Source organism: Passer montanus, unplaced genomic scaffold, assembly GCF_014805655.1.
Source record: "Passer montanus isolate IOZ18808 unplaced genomic scaffold, ASM1480565v1 scaffold34, whole genome shotgun sequence".
Lineage (NCBI taxonomy): Eukaryota > Metazoa > Chordata > Aves > Passeriformes > Passeridae > Passer > Passer montanus.
This window is the reverse complement of record NW_024368152.1, coordinates 1030580-1055920: the sequence shown is the minus strand read 5'-3', so window position 1 is coordinate 1055920 and position 25341 is coordinate 1030580. Positions and strand designations below refer to the sequence as shown.

The 25341-nt window shown below is 34.8% G+C and overlaps 1 protein-coding gene across 2 annotated transcripts in view; it reads right to left on the bottom strand.

Moving 5' to 3' along the window:
* Positions 1-25341, bottom strand: part of CSMD1 (CUB and Sushi multiple domains 1) — a 1056650-nt gene that overhangs the window by 372361 nt on the left and 658948 nt on the right. For both annotated transcript variants that reach the window (XM_039715657.1, XM_039715658.1), the window contains exons 6-7: positions 19334-19446; positions 6821-6898 (exon numbers count right to left, since the gene is read on the bottom strand). In XM_039715657.1, the coding sequence (XP_039571591.1) occupies positions 6821-6898; positions 19334-19446 (191 nt within the window). The remainder of the gene's footprint in view (positions 1-6820; positions 6899-19333; positions 19447-25341) is intronic.

Here is a 25341-nt window from a genome sequence, read left to right as displayed (position 1 = left end):
AGTTGCTTATTTTTAAGCCTTTGACTTTGAAAATAACAAAATTTAATGTCAGTTTAGCCTACAGTATGAACATTCACTTTGAATAATCAGTAACATTCTATAATTGTATATGAAAATTAGTTAATGGAAGTTTCCAGCTTCCTAGCTGGATAACAATTCATTTTAACCATCCATAATTCAATCAGATTACACCTTGTTTTACATATTTTAACAGAAGCTTTCTTCTGGTTATTTTACAAATTATATATGCAAATTATGTATTAAATAATTGATGATGCACCTTGTTTTGCTTGTAGCTATAAGGGATGCTTTTCTTCACAAATATATTTAGGCAGTAGTTCTTCTCCCAGCAAGATTTTTGCATAGTATTTTAAAAGATATTTAAACTCCTGCTGTGATCAGGGCTTATTTAGAAACAGCAAGTATAATTTAGTAACCTGATTTATGAAGCCATTTATACAATACAGTGAAATAGCATTGTAGAATAATTTCATTGCATAGGGATACTAATCTCTGAAAGTTCCAAACTCTGTAACTCTTGGTAAACTCTGTATTATTACAGTCTATGATAGGACAAAGTATATCATGGTAATTAGCCTTCCTATTTTATTAATGCTTTATAAAACAGTTAGAGGTTAATCCAGCAGTTATTTTTGCGTACTGCCCAATTTCATACCATAGTACTCAGTAAAAAGGGGAAATAGAGTCATTAATCTTTTACTATGCATGTGGTAAAAGGTGTAATGGAATATCAAGTATTATGCATTATTTACAATTATATGTATGTATGTAGGTAGGTATACACAGAAGGATATTTTAAATTTTCCAGGATCTATCCCTTCACGTGTTGTATAAAAATGCCAGTGTTTCAAATGTTACTTCCCCCTTTTCTTTAACTGAACAATTAACATTTGCTCAAGTATTTGTGTAAAAAGACTTTTTGAAATAAAATTGGCAGACAGGATAGGCCCAAAAATGTTAGATACCTAAGCCTTGTGTTTCCCAATCAATTAAAAAGAGAGATTTATGTTACGTTTATTTCTCCAGTGCTTTTAAATGCATGCTTCTTGAAAGGGCAGAGGCCTTTGGAATTCTGCAGAACAAATACACTTTCCAGCAGATTTTTTTAAAAAAACTGATAAGGTCTCTCTACTTTATCCTAGTGTTTGTATGTTGTTTCTATCACTATTTTTTTAAATGCAGCTTCATGTAATATTTTAAATATTCAAAGCAAAAAACAGACTTAATATTGAGAGCACTTAGGCATACAATATCCAAACCTAGGATCTTTTGATATCAACTGCCTATAATTACTTGGGTAGCTTGTTTTGTATCATGTTTATTGGTGATCAATCCCATCACTGATACAAAGTTTCTTAAATTAATGCAAGCATGAGATGCTATATTTAATTATTTTAAACTAATGTAGATTAGAGCATAATTTTAAAGAATGAGAGAGATTTGATGTTGTATAGTTGTGACTTTTTAAATTTTAAACTGACAACTATCAGAACAATGAATCATTAACAGTATTTTTTATCATTATTTGATTCTGATGCAGCATGTAATAAATAGCAGATAAGATCCAAATTCAGTAAGAAATGGTTTTTCATTTGTGAAGACTCAACACAATACAAGCACAAAAAAAAAAGAAACCCCAGAATTTTTAGTGGGAATTTTTCTATTACATGTGTATTTTGAAATAATAATATGGAAGTCTGAAACATGTTTTCAGTGATCCTAAAATAATTTTGGAAAGATATACTAAAAAATTATTAAATAATAACATATTTCTGGGAAAACTTTATAAGATAACTTAAATACAATAACCAGAAATTTGTATTTATATCAAGAGAAGATATACATTTCATTTTTAAAATGTAGTAAGTAGCAATAATTTTTCCTTTTATATCTGAAACTTGTCATGACCTTTAGCAGTTGTCGTATCTGTTTGTTAAGTTGACTGCACATTGGTTTGCAACTGATTTCTAAGTATTGATTTATTGATCAAAATATAAAAGTACTTAAAAAATTGATTTCTGCTGAGATATATGAACAAAACAGCCAGAAAATTGTGCTATCAAATGCAACTATTTAGTCCAATATTGTCCTTCTTAAGAAAACACTTTCATTAAATGAAGAACAAAATTTGACTAGTCTCCATATTGCTTCTGTCAAAGTACATTTATCAGTAGTCAAATGTCAAGAAGACGAAATTTAATGTCAGTTTATTTAAAATGTTAGGAATATATTGGTAAGCAATAAATTTTCATCCTAAAATTTTTAAGTTTCTGTTACAATTTCCTGAGCCATTTTTCTCAGTTACCCAACAACAAAATAAATAATGACTGCTGTCATTCTTTCTTACATAGAATTAGCAATGTAATCCCATTTTGGTATTAATCACTATAGCTTCAAGAGCATGTGCCATTAATTCAACTTAATGTGCTGCAACCAATCAATACTTAGTCTGTAAACTCATTTGTTCTTTGGCACTACATCACAAAAATAATTGTTGTAAAGTAGCTCTTTTTATCATCTTCAGGGTGAAGAACTGTTTAGGTAAACTCTGTAACTCAAGTTTCAGAGGATGCATAAATCTTACACTAAAATAATGATCTTCAAAGTATTTAACATGGGTTTTTCTAGTATTCTAAAATACATTTTCAAATAATACTACAAAAGCCTGAAGTTGCTTTTGTGAAGTATAAGAGTTTTTTTATACTTTTACTCTAGGGAATACTTACACAATTTGCACTTTGTAAAACACAGTAGTTCACATGCACCATTTTGCGCAGTGATGTTAGGTCACTCACTATTCAGTAATTACTATGAAATGCTAACATGGTTCAATATGAATGCCATATTTTTAAAAGAATCACTGTGTCCGTTAATCTTTGTCACTGTTTCAGACTGTGGACATTCCCTGAACTTTGCTGTGTCACACGGCAGACAACTCGCCACACTGCATTTTGACATGAGCAAACTCAGGAAATCAGCTCTCCCAGGCACTTCATTCTCACTGCTGCCTTCCCCTCCTAGCATCACTGTACTGGCAGATCTGCACACACCACATAAACTGTATAATCATTTGCAGTTTTCACCTGATATGATGTGTCTCACCTCACTGAACTTCCTTGGCATTTACTGTGAGCTTGATGCATTCTTGTGCTCTGTCCTCCTGCTGGTGAGGGGGTTTGTGTGGAAGTGTGAGGCTGCCCTGTGGCTGCAGCAGGAAGGTGGTGGCATTAGGGCCTTCTGGGGCAGTCTGCTCTCCTAACCCTTCTCTGTTTCTGGGCTGCAGAAGGCACAAAGATTTGTAGAGGTGCCAATTAGCAGGTCTGCAGTTATGGCCCTGCCTTCCCAATGTTCTGTGAACTGGTATCCGGAAGACTGCTGTTCACTTGTTGACCTCTGTTCACTTGTTATCCTTTGCACATAGCATGACTAGCAGTAACTGCCTGGTATGTAGTCTTTAAGTGATAAAATACAAGGATCTTCTATTTGACTAAAAAATGAGACATTTATAAGGACTATGGCTACCCAATTTTGGTCTATCCTTGCAGCTCACTTCATTAGGGCTGTCTTGGATGTATAAGATTCTTCCGCACAATCTCTCTGTAGAGAGAGCTGAAGAGGTAATGCTCAAGATGTTTAGAGATGATAATCACCCTCTGACAGATTTGCTGGACAGAAATAATGCCATGAAAGCACTCATACAAGAGAAAGCAATAAGAACTTTATTTAATCGGTCACAATGCAAACTATAGTCATAGAAGTTTTAGAAAAGGTCAAAGCTATTAGGGACACAGAGTCTGCAGGTTTTCATGTTAGAATGAGTGACAGCAAGATGGATCTTTGGGAATATAGCATATGTATCAGAATGATAAAAAATGGGTAGGTAACTAATCAGATGGACATCACAGATGTAATTGGATTTACTTTCCCTAAGCAGTTTCATAAAATACAACTCTGCCCTTGCTCCTCTGAGAGATCAGCTTCAGATGACCAATGGTAAATATACTGACTGGATTTGGCCAGCGTTTGTGTCAGCTCAAGCACTTAGAGCCATGAAAACTGCCTGTCTCATGTGCCTTTGTCCAGTTTACTCTTTCACACCTTTGCCAAGTGCAAGGCATGGATGAACCAGGGCCATATTTTACTTCAGTTATCTTTCCCATGCTTTTCCCATCCTTGCATAATTTAATCACAATTCAACTGCATCTGGCTCACTGCTCGAGGGTACTGCCTATCAGGACTATCTGGCAAAAAACTAACTTGATATGTTTCCTTTGGGTGTACCAAAGAAAGAAAGAAAGAAAAAAAAACAAAAACAAAATCAAAAACCCAAAACCAAATAAACAAAACAAACAAACAGACACAAAAAACCCAAACAGACAACCCCCCCCAAAAAAACACAAACAAAAAAAAAAACTACCCAAAAAACCCAAACCAACAAAACACAAAAAACCCCAACCCAACCCCCTGAAAACAAACCAAAAAAAATTCCCCAAAAACCCTACAAAAATCCCACATAAAACCCAGACCAAAACGAAAAACAACGGCAAAGCCCTCTTCTTTCCCTGGAGAGTGCTACAATATATAATGAATTTGCTTTTCAATATAGAAGCACCTTCATCTGAAAGCCATGCTTTGCTACCTGACTCTTTATAAAGAACAGCAGATTTGAAAGAAAGCATCCTGGAATCCAGGCAGGTCCAAAAGGAGGAGAGTGAGCTATGACTGTACATGACTGCAATACTGAAATACCATTCTGCATTCCATAAGGAATTATCAGAAATATTATTATCATTGGTAACACTGGTAACATTTTCTACATAAATCCTAAAAGACTGTTGCCACTGTGAAATGCTTTTTGAACCAGCTGCTTGCAGGTTCTGCTTGGAAGGAAGAGCTGTGGGAAAGCTATAGGTCCTGGGATGCACAGGATATGCTCTCACAGCATTTTTCGTGATGATATTTGCATTCCATTTACCCCCTATAAACCAAAAAGCCAAAACTAAGCTTTCTGATTTATAGAGAGAGAATATTTAAAAGATCTAACATAAAAATTAGTGAGAGGTGTTGGTATATACTGTATATTTAAAAAAAAATATTCTATTTGGCATCAAATTATAATATCCATTCTTATAATTTCTCTGGACCCAAATGCCCAATTATCTTTTCTGTCTGCATAAATGCAGGTAAGATAAATGGTTAAATAGTTAAAGCTTACATCCGAAAGAGCATCAAAATACATTTGAATCCATCTTATTGTATTTAAGTCTTATATTAAAAAAAAACAACTTATATATGTGAAACTAATGGTAATAATAAAAATACACTTCTTAGATTTATATTGGAAAGTCAGATGTGATAATAAAGTTTTACAAGTCAAAACAAAAAGAACAAAGAGACAAGTTTCATTTGAGGTAAACAACAGACTGCCGTATAATAATTTCTTCCATAACCTGTCTTACTTCCACTTTCTGTAATTACGTGTGGTGTTTGACAGCATGTGCTCTGAGACCGTTAGCAGAGATCACACAGCTCCCAGAAGTAAGTTATAAATAATGAAATTATCACCCATTCAGATACAGACACCAAAGAGATGGATCAACTTTTTCTGCTACACCTTGCATAAAAAGTTCCTTTTGAGTACCATGCCATCAATGTGCAATATTTAAAGCAGAAAATTGTCATGCCCCTTTTGTTCCAGTGAGCATACCAAAAACTCACTTTGCATTAAACAATGCATGACAGAAACACAGAGAAAAAATACATATCCTCTAGACATCAGCTTTCAAGACACTCATTCTCCCTGCACTTGCAGAATGGCACATGAGGCAAACACAGCATAGGTTTTGCTTCATTGAGTTCACTGTTATTACATGAGGAATTAATTTATCTGAATACATCTGAGACATTACATTAACACTTTTAATGAGTTCTGTGTGAATGCTGGCCTAACCTCTGGCTTTTTTGGTTTGATTTTTTTTGGCGGGGGGTGGAGGCTAAGGGGCTCTCAGCTTTCAAAATTCAAAAATATCCTCTCTTTCTCAATTCAAGACTGGCCTAATTAATGGAGAAAGAGCTCTCAGGATATTAGTCAGATTGTTAGTTCAGAGAAAGTGATGCTCAAAAAATCTAACAACCTCATAGTCCCATAGGTAGCATTTTGATTTTAGCTTTACACTTTACACAGAGTAAAAGGTGTAAAGGGACCAAACAGATGTCATTCCAGAGTGCACTATGCATGCAATGAGGGGAAGTTGATGTTGTGACCTCCATCTTCTTGAGAAGCTGGAAATTACACCAGTTCTTAACCCCTGCTGTGCAACACTGGGAAGAGGTGTTCACCAGTGTGGCAAGATGAGGGAAAAATTTAGCTGTGATATTGAGTGAGAGGAAGAAAAAAGATCACAAAGAATAAATTTAGATACAGAAAATTCTCAGATACCTTCACCGTCCCCAGCATTGAACTGATGAAGAAGTCTATATGGCAGTGTTCTGCCTGGATTTCCTAACTTGCCATGTGTCTCAGAATTCTAAATAATCCAATATACAAAAATACCGTGGTATATATATATAAAATGCAGGGGGGTTTCTGCACATCATATTTTTCAGAGTTTACAACACCTCATTCTGCTTCCTACCCTTAGTAGAGAATTATCAGTGGAGTTCTGATTCAGTGACAATTGAAAGCATAATAACCATTTTATGGCCATAGCATCCCAACATCTCTCTCTTAGACTTGTATAATTGCAGGGATTCCAAAAGATCTAAGCAGTCACTAAAAATAAGGTTATAAACAACTTACAGACAGAATTTTTGTGGTTGCTGTCTTTGCTGGGCAACATCTTGACTCCTCTTGATTTCAGTTCAATTGCTTTTTTCACTGAGAAGACAAGCAAACAAAGAGAAAATAATTAATTATTAAACCTCATTAAAAGGACATATAGGTGCAAAATAATCCATTAAATTAATACAAAACTATATAGGATACCTACAGAAGATTGAAATAACTGCAGCTTCTGTGATATTCCAAATAAATTTTTGGTTTTATTTATTTTTACAAAAATATAACCATGTCCTCTCTAAACACATATTATCCGGATTAGAAATATTTTGAATTCAAGTTCCTTTATGTTCAAAGAAAAGAACAGCCTGTCTCAATTACAAGTATGGATTTCCTGTGTTTGCTATTCCATATAAGAAAATCTCAAATATTAAAAAAAATTATTTCTTACATAGAATATACAGAACATCATCTACATATATTCAAGGACTACAAGCTTTCAATGTGATATTCACACCTGCTTTTGTTTCATTCGCTTTTCATCAGGAGACATATTTTCAGTTTTGTTTCCCAATGAGGTTAATACAGTGTGTAACATTATTTAGCTCACCTAAACCCTTTTGAATCTACAGGGCAATTTCAACTGAATTAGAAAGAAGAAAGACAGTAAGAGCTCTCACAGGGGCAAAGTTTTGTGAGAAAGAACAGATGCATCAGAGGTTTAATATCTTTTTTCTCTGTTTAGTCAGCTGAATGGCTGATAAACTCCCAGCCTATCCCTATTAAGTAGTTTGGGCACCATAGGTGGGATCAGGAGCCAAGTAGGAAGAGACATGAGAAGACAGCAGTGCAGCTATACATTAAGGAAGACACAGGGTAGAATTTTAATTGTAATGGTAAGAGAAAAGGATAGAAATATAGGACACCTTCACAGGATATAAATTAGTTCTGTGGGAACAAATTGAGCAATGGAAAATAAAATCAGATGTAGAAAATAATTGTGGAACAAGCATGAACAATTCAAAACTATTGTGTCAAAAAACAATAGCAATTGCAAAATAGCTGATGACTGACTCTGTACCAGAATGTTAATGACAACATCAAGATGCATTTCAGTTACCAAAAATTACAAAACCTGTAATCCTTCTCTGATTCATATTAAATGTTTTTTTTTTCCCTAGACCTTGCAGGAGCTAATTATCTCAAAATGCACTTATTTATCCAAGATAAAAACAGAAACAGGAATTCAACTCAAACATTTCTTACATGGCAGTAATTATTACCTTACAGTAAATAAATTCATACTACAGAATGTAAGTTATACTTTTGGCATTACATGCTATAAATTTTATAATTACTACAATATAACCTGTTCTGTATGTAAGTATTTCTGAGAAGTGAAGTGGTAGAAAGCAAGTTGTCTTTAAATACTGCATTAAAAATCATGATTCCATTATATTTATTTCTGTATTGTAACTTGAGAGCGAAGGTAGCTTTTCTTGACTACTGAAATTGAGCAAGTACTGCAGAAAGTACATTCTGTGCTATGTGCAAGTGCAGTCATTCACGCCTAAACGTGGAAAACAGGTGTTCAGATGATGAAAGATGATTGAAACACAATTGTAGCTGAATAGTATGAAATGGTTATGATAGCAGTGTGGTATTTGCTTCTAAGGCAGGAATTGTACATCATACAGAGACATCAGTGCAGACAATATTATTCCCAAGACCTTTTGGAAGGGCAAACTTCATGCATATGGTTTTATTTGGATTCGTTTCCAGAGAGGTTCAAAAGTCTCCATCAAGTGCCACCTTATGTTGTTTTTCGGGCTGCGTAACAAGTCTGTTAAAATTATTCTATATTTAATGGGAAATGAACAACACAGTTCTTGCAGAGAAAATTTGGGATATTGTCTGGAGTTGTGGTCCCTCCGCCAGTATGAATTTCTCAATTTATTAATATCTGTGTTATCTAAAACATGTGAGCAGTTCTTTGAGGATTCAGAAGCCATATTTCTTATGTGGATGAGTAATAAAAACATTGAGTTATTAGGCAATGGACAGAAAAAAAGAATGATATTCTGCTTATTTTTTTTGTGCTGTGACACTATTTTAGAGTAAAAATTACATTCATCACTCAAATTCCTTATGACATTTCACATCTCACTTATGTGTTTGTTATACATATTTGAAGCACACTTCATGTGGATGAGAAAAATTGTACTCATGAGCTTTATTTGAAATACAGAGATCACAAATTGAAACAAGATGTTTTGACTTGATATATGAAAAGCTTTTTGACTGTCATACACTGAAACAGGTCCTGCAGTTTCTATCCTTGGATTTTTTTCAGATGTCAAGAAAAAGGCATTCTGTATCTTACTGCAAGAACATTAGGGAGGGGATGCACAAAACTTAAGATCAGTCATCTAAAGGTATGTTTTATGAAGAAAAATAGCTCACTCAAGGGGGTGATTCATCCCCTTCTAAGACAGACACAATGGATCCTCCTCTGGAGATGTTTTTTTCTCTCCATGAAATGTAACAGAAATATATAATACTTGCTGAAGATAGATCCCTATATTTTAGACAGTAAACATTAGGTGGAACAAGTCATACCTGGAAATCTTTAACAGCCAAATGTAATTATCTGGGAGACATATGGATCCAAGAAGTTCAATAGGATGGTTTGATATATGAAAAGCAAACTTTTGCCTCTTTTATTCTTGAGGGTGTAAATTTTCATGTGTGCCCTATATAGTGTTTTATTGTCATTTTAAAAGGAATTAAGCAAGCATAGTCTCCAAAATAAAAAATATTCAAAATCTGAAAAAGATATAGAGACTGATGCACACCTATCATTCAAGTGAAACAGTTCAACTCCTCCTGTAAATAAAATAAATACTCTAAATTGGATGTTTTATAACAATTTAAATCCCATTTGAATAATTTTTCTGAGACTCTTCTCTGTAACTTCCACATTGCACCTTCATTAGAAAGATTATCCTGATTTCAAAGATAATTTTCCATTTAACAGCGCAAAAAGTGGAATGGGTTTACATTAATAATATCAGAACTGAACAGCACTTTCCAACTTTTAAGTGATTGCTTTTAAAAAGCTGCACAGTCTTCTAGTTTCACTTAAACATTCAGTTAAGCTAACTGAATTAGCTCACTTCACTTTTTATGTTCATTGTAGCTTCAAGACTCTTTTGGAGATGAGTTACTTATTCAGGGAGGAGGGCAGACAGCTGAGTGCTAGAAGTCTGCAACAATCTTATCAGACTACTGGAAAGCACCAGTGGTATTCCTTAAACTTTTGCTACAGCTGAAATAAACTCAGCCATGAAAGAAATATATGCCTGGTCTTATCTGAATGGATCATGAAAGTAAAACTTTCAGATTGTAAATCTTCGTTCAAATCTACTGTGACTTTCATGCATCTCTTAGTTTCCAACATATTTGAACATACATGAAGAAAATACATTTTACCCCAAACTTTGGTGACATAATATGTTTTTCCCTAATTACCCAAATACATGAGTGTCTTGCTGATTTTTCTTCCTGCATGAAATAACCTCCAAGACCTCAAATACTGGCTACCACTCAAAGCTAAAATATTCTGACATCATCTGTTGGTACTTCCTCAAGCTGCTCTGCTGCTGCTCTGCTGAGTTCAGCTCTTGGCTGCCCTTCACTGCAGATATTTCCTAAGTACAGATATTTGAAGGTGAAGAGGAACAGCATATTGTCCAGTATCTGGTGATCACAAAAAGCACCTTTCCTGTCCAGTCTGAAGCTCTATGTCACTATGAGGAATATATATAGATATATTTTATTAGTTCTCTGGTTTTGTTGCAGTAAAGGAAGAACCCAAATATTTTCAGTATTTTTTTACGTATGATACATGATACATATCTTTTACAAAACCTTGCACTTGCTTTAAATATTTTGCAGAGTTCAGTAAAAAAGGGATGTGTTTGCAAGAACATTCATAAGATTATTCTTGAAGGAACTTAGCAAATTTATCTCAGTACAGTGCAGAATTAATCAATTTCCTTTTGCTTTAGTTTCACTGTTCTGGTTTACTCCAATCTGCATAATCCTGTTGTAAAACAAAGTATTTTCTTAATTCAGATTGAAGATTCCATTTCAGTGCTCTGTTTGCTATGCCCTGGTGCCTAATCTTTCCACATTCTCCTCCAAAGACATAATTATTAGAATAGTACTGGTTTTTGGCCCTGGAATAAATAGCCTACAGTTTCACATTTAGCAGCATCAATGTTCTATCCAGATTATACTTATGAAGGAAACATTTCTTTCTTATTACTCAAAGACATGTGAGATCAGTAAACAGTTTGTTAACTTTCTAGGTTTTCTTCTGCTTCACTATGGCTTGTTGTACTATGAATTCCTTCTAAAAGTTTAGTATTTATGAGAATAAGAAAACTATTATCAACTTCCCACTATATATTAACTTCAGTTAACGAAGGAAATGCTATAATATTTTTGTTGATAAAATAAGATCCCACACTCAATAACCTGGGCATCCTAAGAAGCTTTTCCTCTCAGCTGCCCACTTGACTTTTCGCAGAAGCATCACAGCCTTCCATAGGATCTCTAGTTTAAACCAACTCATTGGAATAGTCCATCCCTTTTCTCTTTCTCTATTCCATGCCTGAAGAGTATTCCATCTAATACACTCTCCCAGTGTTTCTGTCACTAACAGCTTTCAAAATCTTCCCTACTAATCGGTATTATAACTCTGGAGAGCTTCACAGCAGGCACAAATGTTTCTCCTATATAGCTACCTGTAAAAGCTGTAGGTTCATGATCAGTTGGCTTCCTTGTGACATCAATTCAGCAAAGTACTGCCTGTCACTATCAGACCTTCCACCTGCTCCCTGTGCTGGAAATCTCTGCATGCAGTACTAGTGAATAAATGGCACCAGGATAAATTGGTGTCACAGTACATTTTTACACAAATCTTTCTCGTTCTATTTGTATAAGCTGACACAGGTTCTGCAGGTTTAAAAAGAAGCACAGCCATTTGTTTTCCATTAACCTTCTCTTTGTCTCCTAGCTGGCCCCTTGCCCTGATGGACTGCCTTAGTTACTCTGTGCTTTCAATGTATGATATATCATAATAAAACTGGTCCAGCAGGTATAAAGTCTTCAGTGACTGCAGATATTCTCCATAGTTCTGGAAAATTGTATCAATACAATTCAGTCTATGAATATACAGCATTGCAGAACACACTGGGTGATAGTGTCTAGGAACTGACTCTAAAAGGAAATAAAATAAGAACCACTCAGTTCCTTGTTTTAATGCTGCTTCAGCCATAGTCTTTTGAAGAGTCTTAACTGAATGGCTATTACTAAATTGTCATCTTCTTAGTGCTTATCATGAGACAGCTGCATCTGAGCCTTTTTAGCAACATTTTACTAGACACTTAAGAAAGAGGTATTACTGTGGCAGTTCTGGACTAGATAAGTGGTCCTATTAACCACAGAAAAGAATGGTCAAGATAGATGGTGGATTATCTCCTTGTTTATGTTTTCATATCAAGACTGGTTTACTCTCTTGATAATACAATTTAACCAGATATAAATTTTTGTCTTAGGATCATTTAAACAAAAAGTATTCAGCATCACTTAAGAGCTAGAAAATAACAGGTTTTTCTGGCTCTTGATATTATCAATTGCTTTTACTAATTTTCTCTCTAAATTTACTCTAACAATTCTAAATGAAACCACTGACTAAAATACCATGCATCAAGGAAACACTGTAAATTCTTTTCACTTATTTAAAACATCATTTCTAGGATTTTAAAGAATATGTAGAAAGGACAGGCATTTATAGTCAGACTTTGTGAATTATGAAAATTCATTGAAAGGACTAGCAATTGAAAGTTGATTTACATTATTTCACTCATGGTTTTCCATTAGCATACATTTATTTCAGCAGTCTCTATTATATTCATTGTTTGACTTCAGGATTATCTGTTTGTTAAATCCTGAATTACTGAATGTAGTTAAACACAACAGATAGATAAATTGTGGTATATAATTATCAAAATACCTAATACCTTCTTGAACCTCTCTGAAAACTTGCCAAAAATAGAATACTTTATTTGAAACGCTGTGCAACAAAGCTACTGCAAAAGTAAAAAAAGTAAACACAGCCATTTTTCATTTTTTGCTTTGGAAGTTTTCTTTTTCTATTTCTAGGAATTTTGAAATAAATATTTAACTTAAGCAGATCACTTTTAGCTGTTATAGCTAAAGGTATTGTGGGGTTCTTTCCTCCTAAAAATAAAACAACAAAAATTTTTAAAAACCTTTCTATTGTTCTGGCAAAAAGCAAAAGCCAAACAGGCATACTGTACATGCTCTAAATAGGCAAAAAAACCCAGGGGATTCTTTATGGCACGTTTTAAGTCATTCTGTCTACATTTATAAGCTTTCTTTCTGGTAAGTGCCAGGTTTTCATCTCGTAGTTAGCCTGTTAAGGATACTTCACCTCTGGGGAATTTACACATTTATGAAGCACTGGCATAAAACAAATCATATGCTCTGCAACTCCCACTGAATATGCAAAGGGAATTCATGTACTAGCACAGGTGAGGGTAGAGGAACTAAAAAAAAAAAAAAGAAGTTCATAACTGAATGACTGTAACATCTTTCCCCCCATGGCAATGCCACCAAGGAACAAGGCAGAACAAGAACTGTATCCAGTGATATATACTGTGAGAGTTCATTTCCTTGAGACCAATGTTGCTGGTATAGCAGATATGAAGAAGACAAGGCAGAGCATGTCACTGCAATGTAATTTTTTTCTGCCTCTTTCTGAATAGAAACTCTGAAACTACAAAAAAAATATTCCACAGGTAAACACAGATAATTGGGACATAAATATTTTTATTGATGAAATGAACATCAAAATACAAAATAATCAATTGAAAATGAAGAAAGGTTGTGTGCAGAGGAAAAAATAGCAAATACCAAACCAAACCCTTCATGCTATACCTAATTAATTTTTAATTTTTTAAATTTTTCTTTAAACTTCTACTATAATCTGATGGAAGATGAGACAATAAATATGATTCAAGAGGAAATCCAAATACCAATCATTTGGATTAACTTTTTGCACTACAATATTTTATTTATAAGTTCAGCTTGCCAAGTATTTTAAAACTATATTTACTTGATGCATTAAGATGTGCTATTCTAGTACAGTGCTATTTTTTTTTATACCAGTGAGCTGGTTTTCTTGACCATGTTAAAAATATTGCTAAAAATGCAAGCTACAAAGATCTGAAAAAATGGCTGAACAAATTAATTATGCATAGCTTTATATCCAATTGGTAGTTCCAATATTTTAATGAAATAAATTATAATAATTCTGTTTGCCTGATCAAAGATCAAACAAAGAAAAGAAAATTAAATTGACTGCTTGTTAGTATTAGTTTTGGCTGACTGGAAAAGGCCAAGTTACAGCAATAATATAGCTATGGTAAGATAATAATAAACATGATGTTAATTTGATATGAGGGAGAAAGAGTAATTAAAGGATCTGTATGCTAACTATACAAAAAATCTGATAAGCAGAATTCTTACTAGGAAAGGAAAAAAAGATTATTATCTCATTATTGCTCAGGGAGGCATGTTATGCTGCCTCCCATACTGACTAGAAGCTAGTGACACTGCTAGATGTGCTAGGTTAGTGTGGGGACTTAACACCAGATGGAAATGAAACTCCAAATAAGCCACTCCCCTTCCCCTCATCCTTTCCAGTAAGAGAAGTATAAAGACAGAGACTACAGATTGAGATAACAAAAATTAAAAAAACATGGAATAAGGAACACACAGTAACAGCAACAATATCAATAACAATAATATAAAAAAAGAGAAGGTGCTTTACACACTATGGGAGTTCACCACTTTGACTTAGTTTCATGTGGCTGTCAGGACAGACAGGATGTTGGACGCTCCCCATAGGTCACATCCACGTAGCCCTTGGGACAAAGACAAGATGGTGGCCACTTCCTTTGGTAGATTCTCCCTGTCCCTGAGCCAAAGACAATGGGAAACTGTGGCGGACAAATCCCTGAAAGCCAGATTGTTTGTGTCATGCCACACTGCCAGTTCAGAAGCTGGACTTGATTCCATATGGCTGCTTCTGACACTGGCAATACACCATGCTGGCTCTGCTGGGGTTCTGACTCCACAACACGGCGCTCCTGCTTTTGTCAGCACCATGGCTTGGAGACATAGTGGCTTTACCATGTCTCGAAGCCACATCCCAGAGAAACAGGACAGGAATAAGCAGCACCAGCAGCAGAGGATGATCCTGACAGAGCTGATCCCAACAGCCCAATAGAGAGGAAGAATTGGGTGCTTCTGGGGGTGCACTCAACCTTTCCTGGCCCCAAAACCACCAATGATATGGTTGGTATAGAAGAGCAACCTGGCCCTGCCCACAAAGGTGTAGGGCCTGCTCCCTCTGCAGCCAGGACAGTGAGGCAATAAAAAGCTCACCTGTGCACACACAGAGGAGCACAGGGACATGGTGGTGGATAAGTCAGACAAATGTCACCTCTCCCTGGCCTTTCTGCAACCACCCTAGATCCATCACCACAGGTACAGAATAAATGCAGAGGTCCTCAGCAAGTGGGGGAACAAACACAGAGAGTCAACCTCTACCCCAGCCTCTGCAGGGCTGACCCTGGTGAGACTCAGGCAGAGGGGCTGGGGCACTGCTCACTCCAGGAGCTCGCCAGTCATTTCAGAGACCTGGAAGGGGCCCTGCTCAGGGATACAGATCTCACTGTGGAGTAAAAAACGAAGAGCATTTTGGTATTGCACAAGGCTAATTATGGTGTATTTAGGGAAGGAACCAACATCACGGAAAGGAATGCATTAAATTGGCACAAGAGGTACATGAGATCAGAAAAAATAGATTGTAATTGATTTATATTAAAAACATAAAAATGTCAAAAATATGTTTGTGTTTTGAGTTTGAGTGGCAGATTTTTGTAGGGGGGTAGGGGTGCTGCAGAGGTGGCTTCTGTGAAGAGCTGTCAGAGGCTTCCCTCATGTCTGATAGGACCAAAACCAGATGGTTCCAAGACTGACCTGCCACTAGCTGAGTCTGAGCCCATCAAAGATGGAATAACATATTTAAGAAGAAAAAATGCCACAGTGTAGCATTAATAGCAGCCAGAGAAAGGAGTGAGAATATGTGAGGGTTGAGCCTGATTTGCCCATGACAGTAACTGGAGAGTGATACTTTGCTGTCCTTATCTCAATACATTTTCTCTTATTTGTCCTGGTGAAGTGGAGGAGTGAATGACAGATATGGTGGGCACCTGGAATCCAGCCAACATCAACCACAGTCCTTATGATGCTATCTGCAAGTGGAGAAGCTATCCCTTTCTGCAGAATATCTTGTGATTTCTGTTTTGATTTTTTTGTTTTGTGAATAGCATTTGCACCTGACAGCTACCATGAAAAATCTATATAAGGACTCTAAAGCACAATAACTTACTATCTGTCAAAGCATAAAGGCTGCTTTCATTTAATATCTAAGGACTGCAATTAAAATTACTGACTTTTCTATTTCCCTGAAACAATGGTCTATTTTTATTGTGCAGCACCATTATACGTCTTCATCACACACACACATGAATGAACCAAGCAGGCAGCCACAGAGACTGCACAGATTGACTTTAAAGAGCTATGCTTTCTAGCAAGCAGCAATAGGAAAAAGCAGTCTAAGTAACATTAAAAAGTTGAGTCCCAAATGCCCTGAGGACAGCTGCTCAAGATTTAGAATTTCTGGGAAATTAGAATAATCACAAAGATTCCTTCAGTTTGGTCTGGTAATGAGGACTCATCTATTAGTAAAGTGAGTGTTAAATGGTTACATTAAAATGTCTACATATTTACTTCACATGTTTCAAAGACAGGATAGCTCAATATATCAACATATCAATCCCTACTTCATGTGTATATTCTGAAACAGTCTGTTTAAACTATTGGGAATAGCTGCCCATAAGCAAAATGTTTCTTGGAGGTCTCAGAGTCATATAGCCTTCATTGCAGGATTTGCCCAGAGGACAAATACAAGGATTATGTCTGGAGACAATCAGACATTGGAAGCATTCTTTCACTGCTAGGTTTTGTGCCTGAAAACAAGGTCATGTATGTCACAAAATTTAGCTTTTGTGGAGTTTTTTTTTGTTTGTTTGTTTCATGATCAGTTCAAATAATTAATTAACTTGAGAGAAGTATCTAAGATGGAAATATATGTCAAGGCTCTTGAATTTTAGGAAAAATGAGTTTCTGAAAACAAAAATATAAGGGAGAAGATCAAAGAGCTGGGACATCAGAGACTGGAGAAGAGAAAACTTTGGGGAATCAGGGGGATCTTATTGGTGTGAATTAATAAATGTGAAATGAGATGGTGTAAAGTAGGTGGAGCCAGAGTCTTCATGATTATATCCATTGACAAGACAGGAAGCAATAAGCATGAATCAAAACTCAGGAAAACCCACTTACAAAAAAGTGAAAACCTTTTTACTCTGAGGGTAAACACTGACATAGGTTGCCTGGAGAGGCTGCAGAGTCTAATCTTGGAGGTATTCAAAACCCATCCCTGACCCAGTCCTGGGCAGCTTGTTTTAGGCTCCCCTTCTCTGAGAAGGACACTGGGCTAGATGAGCTCCAGAGGGCTCTTCCAACCTCCGCTATTGTGCAATTTGTGGTACTAGTAGCTTACTCTAGCTGAAAATATTGTTATTTCTGCTTAGTTTTCGAATAAACACATAATATAATTACTAATGCTGTGCAATAAAAAGGACTTAATGAAGCTGTTAGATTAACCTGATTTTTATACCACTGTGAATTTTCATCCTATGGGTCGTGAAATCTTTCTCCTATGTTTTAATATAGTTTAGGTTTATATCACTAACATAGGAATTTTTTTAATTGCAATTGAGTCTGATAAGATATATAACTATGTAAGTCATGATCTCCCATGTAATTCAGAAATCTTTGTATTAAATATGGTAAAATTTATAAACCTACAATTCATAAGAATTATTTAAATTAAGAAAGCAAATTTCTGTAATTGAAAGAATTTGAATTGCCATAAGATACTTCCACATGTCATTTAAGGTATATTCCACATCAAGGAAGTTCACACTTTTACCCAATATCTGATGTATTACGCAGATCAAGAGAGACAAACCTGAAAAAACTATCTCCCCTGATTGTTCCCAGAAGTTTTAACTAATTGGTGAATATTTGTCTAGAGATAAGATCTATTAAAGAAGAACAAAACTATTTTTTAGTGTATGTCACATCATAACAAACTTCCTCCTTGTTATTCTGTTCATTCATAGTTTTCTGGTGCATCAGCAGGACGAATCACAATGTTTTTGTGGACCCCAATACAGGCTTAAGACACAGATTTAACATAAGCAGTGCATTTACATTCATAGTACCCAGCAGTGGTATTATATATGCATCCGTGGTAAACTTTGGAAAAAAAATAAGTTGTAAGTGCAAAGGATCACATACTTATGCTGAGTTGCCAAAATGAAATGAAACTTCAGATTTTTTTTTTTAATATTCACAATATTTTTAAATCTAAAAGAACTATGTATATTAAATGCTTTTGTTGCACATGCATGCCATAGTCACCAGAAACATACAGTTGTCATGTATTTGTTATTTAAAAAATGGTAGAGGTTCCACAGTTTCAGGTAAAAAACACAAATTCCTAAAAGATTAATGCTGTGGGGGATAAAAGGGTTGAAACAGCACATGTAAGCACAGAATTTGAAAGTACAGATAAAGTAATAAACTTTTCTATTTTCAATATAACTACCATGTCTTTCATTTTGAGTAATGATTTATAAATTACAAAAAATCAATAAAGAATCCATTCTAAAAAATTGCATTTTAAAAAGTATCTACATGAACATAAATAGAAATGACAGCAACGCTGACATCCTCTTGTCTTCTTTTGAAGTTGTATATGCAAATATATGCAGGAGCCTGAAATATAATCTGTACTATGCTATGGTTGAATCAAATTTCCAAAGGATGAATGTAGCTTGTGGATAAGAGTTAGATTTTAAATAATGAAGGAAGACAATGTTTAGATAGAAGCCTGCCTTTGTGTGGAATTGACTTTCTGCAAGTTGCATTCCAGGCATGTTTTTAAAGCAAAGATCAGACTGACTGCAAAGAAATTTATTATGAAAAAAGTGAGCAAGCAAATATGTATTTAGAGCAGACTGCATTGTGAAGCACACATACTTTTTCCAAAAGTAAATCCCTAGAGACACCCAATCGCACAAGGGAAACAGATATTCAGCATAAGAGCGATAGTTACATAGTAATAAAAAGAGTCATCTTTTTACTATGACTGTGATATTTAAACATAATTATCAAATTCCACCACCACTTAAGTGATGCTTAAAGGTAAAGGGCTTTTTGGGTGTGCTTTTATAGGTTTCTTACCTTGAAACTGAGCATTAAATCCCTTTCGCCGGTGATTGCTATCAGATGTAAAATGGAGTCGTAACCAGTTCTTACTGCTGATAACTGGAGAAGGTAGATTCATACCACTCAACCTGGAAAAAGACAAAAAAATCTAAAATTAAAAAAAATTAATGTGTACACCACTTAAAAGAGAAATCCCCACACCACAAAATATATTAGATCACAATGATTCACTGTAATCTAATCTCAATATATTATGTTTAGTAACTATTATGTTGAGAGAAATATGAGGGTTTTTTTTCTCATTACAGCTATCCCTTTTATGATTAAAACTTGTTTTTTGAAACTGTTTTTTCAGGAATTAAAGAAGAAATCCAGTCTTGTGAGAGTGTGTGTATGCAAGTGTAGGTGCACATGCACGTGTCAAAACATTCAGCAGAAAATAAGCCTATTCAGTTATGACAAGGTCTCATCATCTGACTCCCTGCTGTGGGATTTGACAGGAAGTCAAATCTCAAGTATTAAGAAGTGTTAAATATCTAATTTTAAGTTTGGTGGTATGTTATCGGTACACAACTATGCTGGTAGAACTGATTTGTGTATAATAAGTCCAATCCACATTCAATAAAAAAACCCAGAGAAGTCTAAGCACAACAGTGGATATGAAGAAAGTGCACAAATATTTCTAATACAAGCAACAGGCCCTTGAACCACACTATATTATTCCATTGTCATTCATTACACTATACCATTTCTTAATGGAGTAGCTACCACAGAGAAATTTAATATGATGTAAATTCATGTCTTAGTTTACCTTTTTTTTTGTTTTGCATGACCATGCTCCAGATTTCAAATTTTACCTTTTTTTTTTTTTTTCCCCACTGAATGACTCTGGAGAACTACACAAAATTAAGTTTATCCTTTTAAAAAATGTTGGTTACTTAAAACAAAAGTCAAACTGATGAATATCAGAAATTCTCAGCTAAGATATCATTTGCATGAGGGTAGATTTGCCAGTACTAAAATAGACACAGTACATATTTTTGCAGCTAAAAAATAACCAAACTGAAATGGGATTTAGTCTCCCTCCAAAATTAATGAGTATAGTGAAATAGATGCCTTTTTTTCATCACAGTATGAGATATCAGAGTTTCATTAAATATTCCAGATGAATAGGAAACTCATCATGTTAAGAAATAATGTTTCTGGAGAAGTCTAGCTAGAACCACGGCAGAATCCCTTTTTCTTGTGATGTTTTTTTTTTTTTGTCATTTTTGGTGGGTTTGTTGTTGTTGTTGTTGTTGTTTTTTGGTTGGTTGTTTTTTTTTGCAGTAGAACAAGACCAATACATTGAAATACAGAGATTTTTAAATGGATTTTTTTCTACTTATGACATGCAAACTACATCAGAGAAATTTTATTTTGATTTATAATATCATTTTATTTATCTACTTGTTAGCAACATAAGAAAAACCCAAATCCTACTTAAAAAGAATTTTGATTGAAAAAGAGGGTTAGTCTTTTACAAGAATATTTCCACACTTCATTTTAAACATGGCATTCAATAGTTCTTAAAGGCATTCATTTATATATTCAGACCTATACATTTCTGCATCTCATTCAGATGGACTTTTATACTTCATATGTTCTTTCAGACGTACTTTATTTTAAAGTACCGCTCCAAATATTTGTAACTAAAACTGGCCTTTTCTGTTTCAAATCTACTTAGAATTTGAGTGGACCTGTAGAAAGCACTGAGATATAACTAAAAGGAAAAGAAAAAACAACCATAAGTGGAATACAAAATATGTCTTTGCTAATACCTCTTAGCTATTGTCAAAATGTATGCTAAATCTAAAAGTTTTTACTATACTTAGGCTGTAGTTCATATCACTGAACTGATAATTCATTTGTCCAAGTACATAAAGTTACATTATAAAAACACTGTCTTAGGGATTGGTTTTATTTTTAAAAAGAAATATACAAGTTGTAACATTCTAGCTAGTATATCCAGAGCTCTGAGTTTCAAAGCTGGCAAATATTAAATTGTAATATGAATAACATTGTACATTAATAAAAGATTAAATGAATGTCATTATAAAACCATATTCAGAGCAGATTATTCCTTAGTTACATATCTAATAAACAGATATTTCCCTGGCACACAATACATAAGATATTTTCATGCCTATGTGAACTCTGCAAGGTTCTAAACATTCTTAAATCTCCCCATAATACTAAAAAACATAATGTGAAAATGACACTGAGACAGTATTTAACGCAACCTATTTTAGCAGAGCTCTAATTTAGCTGCATAATTTATTTCATACTGAACTCTAGATAGGAATATGTTCTTTAACAGCAATGCTGTTTGTGTTTTAGTTGGAGAAAGTGAGAAAGGGTGAAAAATCTTTCTGGTTCTTGGAAGAAAGTTGTAACCAGTATATGGCACAGTGGAGAGGTTTTTTTCTGTAAGATTTTCAAAAACTTTTTACTACACAAATTAAAAAAGACCAAAAAAAAACCAAACAAAAAAAGCCCCAAACAAACAAAAAAAAAACAACAAACCCACCAACAAACAAACAAACAAAAAAAATACAAAAAAACCACGAAACCAAACCTAAACCAAAACCAAAACAAAAACTAAACAAAAAAAAACCCCCATAAATAAGCAAACAAAAAAAACCAACCCAAAATAACAAAATCTGGGAGCGTTAGCTGGGAATCCTGTGGCTGACATCTGGACATCAAAAGTGATGCCCCTACACAAAGTACTTCACCCTATAACCTTCATCTGGTGTAGATGGAACTTCCTATGGAAAATTTTAGTTTCCAGTAATGGCAGTTCCAAAAGTTTGCGGATACAGGGTAAAATTCCTCTTTATATGTTAATAGATAATTTTTCTGGAATTTCTGAAGGATGGGCAACCAAAGCTGTGTGTGGAAGGCAGAAGTGGGCATGGTTACTGATGAAAGTGGCAGATCATCACCTGAACTGATATAGAAGGCAGATCTGTATCTCGCTTAGAAGTTGAAGTACTATATGAAACTGGGGGTTTTTTTCCTTCTTACTTATCTCTAGATGTTTTTTGGGTTTTTTTATTATTTTTTTAAATCATGGAATAGGAGACAAATTAATGATTTCCATTGCACAGTAAATATAAAAATTAAAAAAAAAAACCCAAACAAACAACATTATGTGTGTGTTCCTCAGAGAAAAGTAAAAATCAGTAATGTCAAAGAGAGCTGTATACCAGTCCTACAAACCAGAATATTATACGTGCAGCAAAATACATAGTGTGGGAGAGGGGTCCCTAGAATACATGTTCATTGGTTATTCTGGTATACAAAATACAAGCCCATGGCCGGAGGATGTGCTTTCAACTTAGCTGCTCTCATTCACCAATAGAGAGGCGGGACACCACTGCTCAACAGATTCCCAACGTGACATTCTCCAGATGGAATGATCCCTTCCAGTCCCACAAAGAACAGTTTCCTCTGAACTCGACCAGCTGAGAGGTGCATCATGTACCACAATTTGTGACTAAGAGCCCACATGTGTGCTGGTGTTACCACGTGTGCTTCTTCCAAGTCAGTGTAGCCTTTAGTGTTACATGCTACCTTTATATATTAGATGAATATTTACAGAAAACAAGCAGTTTTGTTACATTCATATTAGCAAATTAAACAGTGGCACTTCATATCAATTTCTGCTTAAGAGTCTACATTATTTAAGTTTAAAACAACAGAAAATAATGGAATCTTGGAATCATAGAATGGTTTGGGTTGGAAGGGACTTTAAAGATGATCTGGTTGCAACAACCTGCCATAGGCAAGGACATATTTCGCTAGACCAGGTTGCTCAAAGCCCCATCCAATCTGGCCTTGAACAGTCCAAGACATGGGGACTCCACAGCTTCTCTGGGTAACCTGTTCCTGTGCCTCACCAGACTCATATTGAAGCTATTCTGCCCATGGCTGGTGTGTGCTCTCTTGATCTCTCATGGGATTAACGCAGGCAGCTGTGTAAACTACAGGATTCCAATAGGCACTGGGAATGTGACCATCCCTTCTGAGGTGTAAAGGAAATACAGGCAGGACCTGTGCTGGCAGGTTGCTACGAAAGAAAAGATGCAACTAAAGCAAAGTTGTCTTTATTTCATGTGCACATCCATAGTATTCATTCCTGTGGCATGTGAATGAAGGTAGAGTAATTTTAGTTCTGTTTAGGTGTTAAATTTAAAATCGGAAGAAGGCTTGGAACTACTTTGTATCAGAAAAATTATTCAGATAAGATAAAACCACCCATATTTCTTAATATCAAAGTTCTCCTTAAAAGATTTCATGCTTTGATCTCTATTAAGGATTTTTCCAATGCTGTCAAAAAGAATATTGAAAGTTTTTCTGTTCCTTTTAACTGAAAACATTTATTATATGGGAAGTAATAGAAAAGAAATCAAATTCCTCACTTATGTTTGAATTCTGCCTCCACTATGAAAAATGTAATGCATTTTTGAAACTGATTTTAAAGCCTAGCATAGATAGTCTTGAAAATTTGCCCTAGCTTAGGATAGAAGTGATATCTGATCTAAATTACCTTAATCAAGTTGTTCAAGAGCGAAGACATACATATGTATAAATAATGTTATTTGTGCATTTTCTGGAAATAGTTGGTTTGACTTGCAGAGTGTTGACTTTTTATGTCTTGTACTGATGGCAGCCTGAACTTTATTTTCTAGGATCAGGGCGTTAAAAATTCAAGTGTCACTTGTCCAAGTGACATATTTGAATGCTCTGGGCTTTATGGTATTTGAAGCCATGCACTGAAAGGCACTGAAGGAAGCATTAAATAGCTTTTTATTCACTGAGTATCAAATACCCAGTGACATGTTAAATAGCAGTCCTGTGATAAGAAAAGAAACAAACAGAAAATGAGTTTTCAAATAACATTGTAAGGTAGTGTATTTACCTGAGGGCTTAGAATGAGAATTGCACATGGAACCTAAAATCTCTAATTTCTGCATATAAGAAGTTGCATTGTTCTCTACTGAACAAGACAGTCTTGCAGGGAATTTCTGTGCCTGTTGCAGCATCATAAAGAATTAAAGGGCCAGCTTTTGAGAGCTTTATAGTTATATTGGTATCATACAACACCTATGCTGGCAAACACTGCATCTTACAAGAAATAATGAGAAATAATTAAACAATGCCAGCCATTCTTCTTCTAAATCTGAAGGTAACCAGGCTGTTGCAGGATCTGAGACAGATGAGGAAACTCTTTCTGTTGATCATTGTGAGCTGCAGACAAACTTTTTCATGTTATACTACTTCAAGTGATATTTTAATTTCTATTCTTATTCCATCATTTCTTCAGGCAAACATTAATCTACTGTTTAGGCAAGAAATAAGACATTCTGTTTCCATGCAGGCTTGAAGGAGTAATGTTTTCCTTATGAATAGTATGTCAGATATAGAAGCAGAACATCCTTTGAAGTCTGCATTACCAAGAGATTGTGATAAGCTTTATCAAAATTATTACTAACAGGATTGCCACTATAATATTTTTTCCCTTTCCAGTAGTTATTGTTTGACTCAAATTCAGGTATAACAAAACTATTTTACTTTTAATTAAGAGGACTAATCCAGAGAGGTGTCATTTTGGTTTTGATTTCAGATCTGTTAATAAAATAATTATTGCTTTTATCTGAAGAAATAAACCAAATCTTGTTTCTTTTACAAGGTTCTTGACATTGTTTTGACTATAATAAACAGATGATCTTATCTTATAAAACAACTGACAGTTCAGTTTCATGAAAATGCAGGAGATAATTAGAGTGGGTTTTGTCAACTCATCTACCCTTATCCTTCTAAATTAGCTACTTTCCCCATTTTTATTAGGCCAACTATCTGTATAGTGAAAGTAATATTATTGTTCAAAACAACAGTAAGTGTATTGTTCAAAAATATAGTAAAATATAATAAAGTTAATTGAATCTAGTCTAAACAAAATAAATTCAAAAATGCAC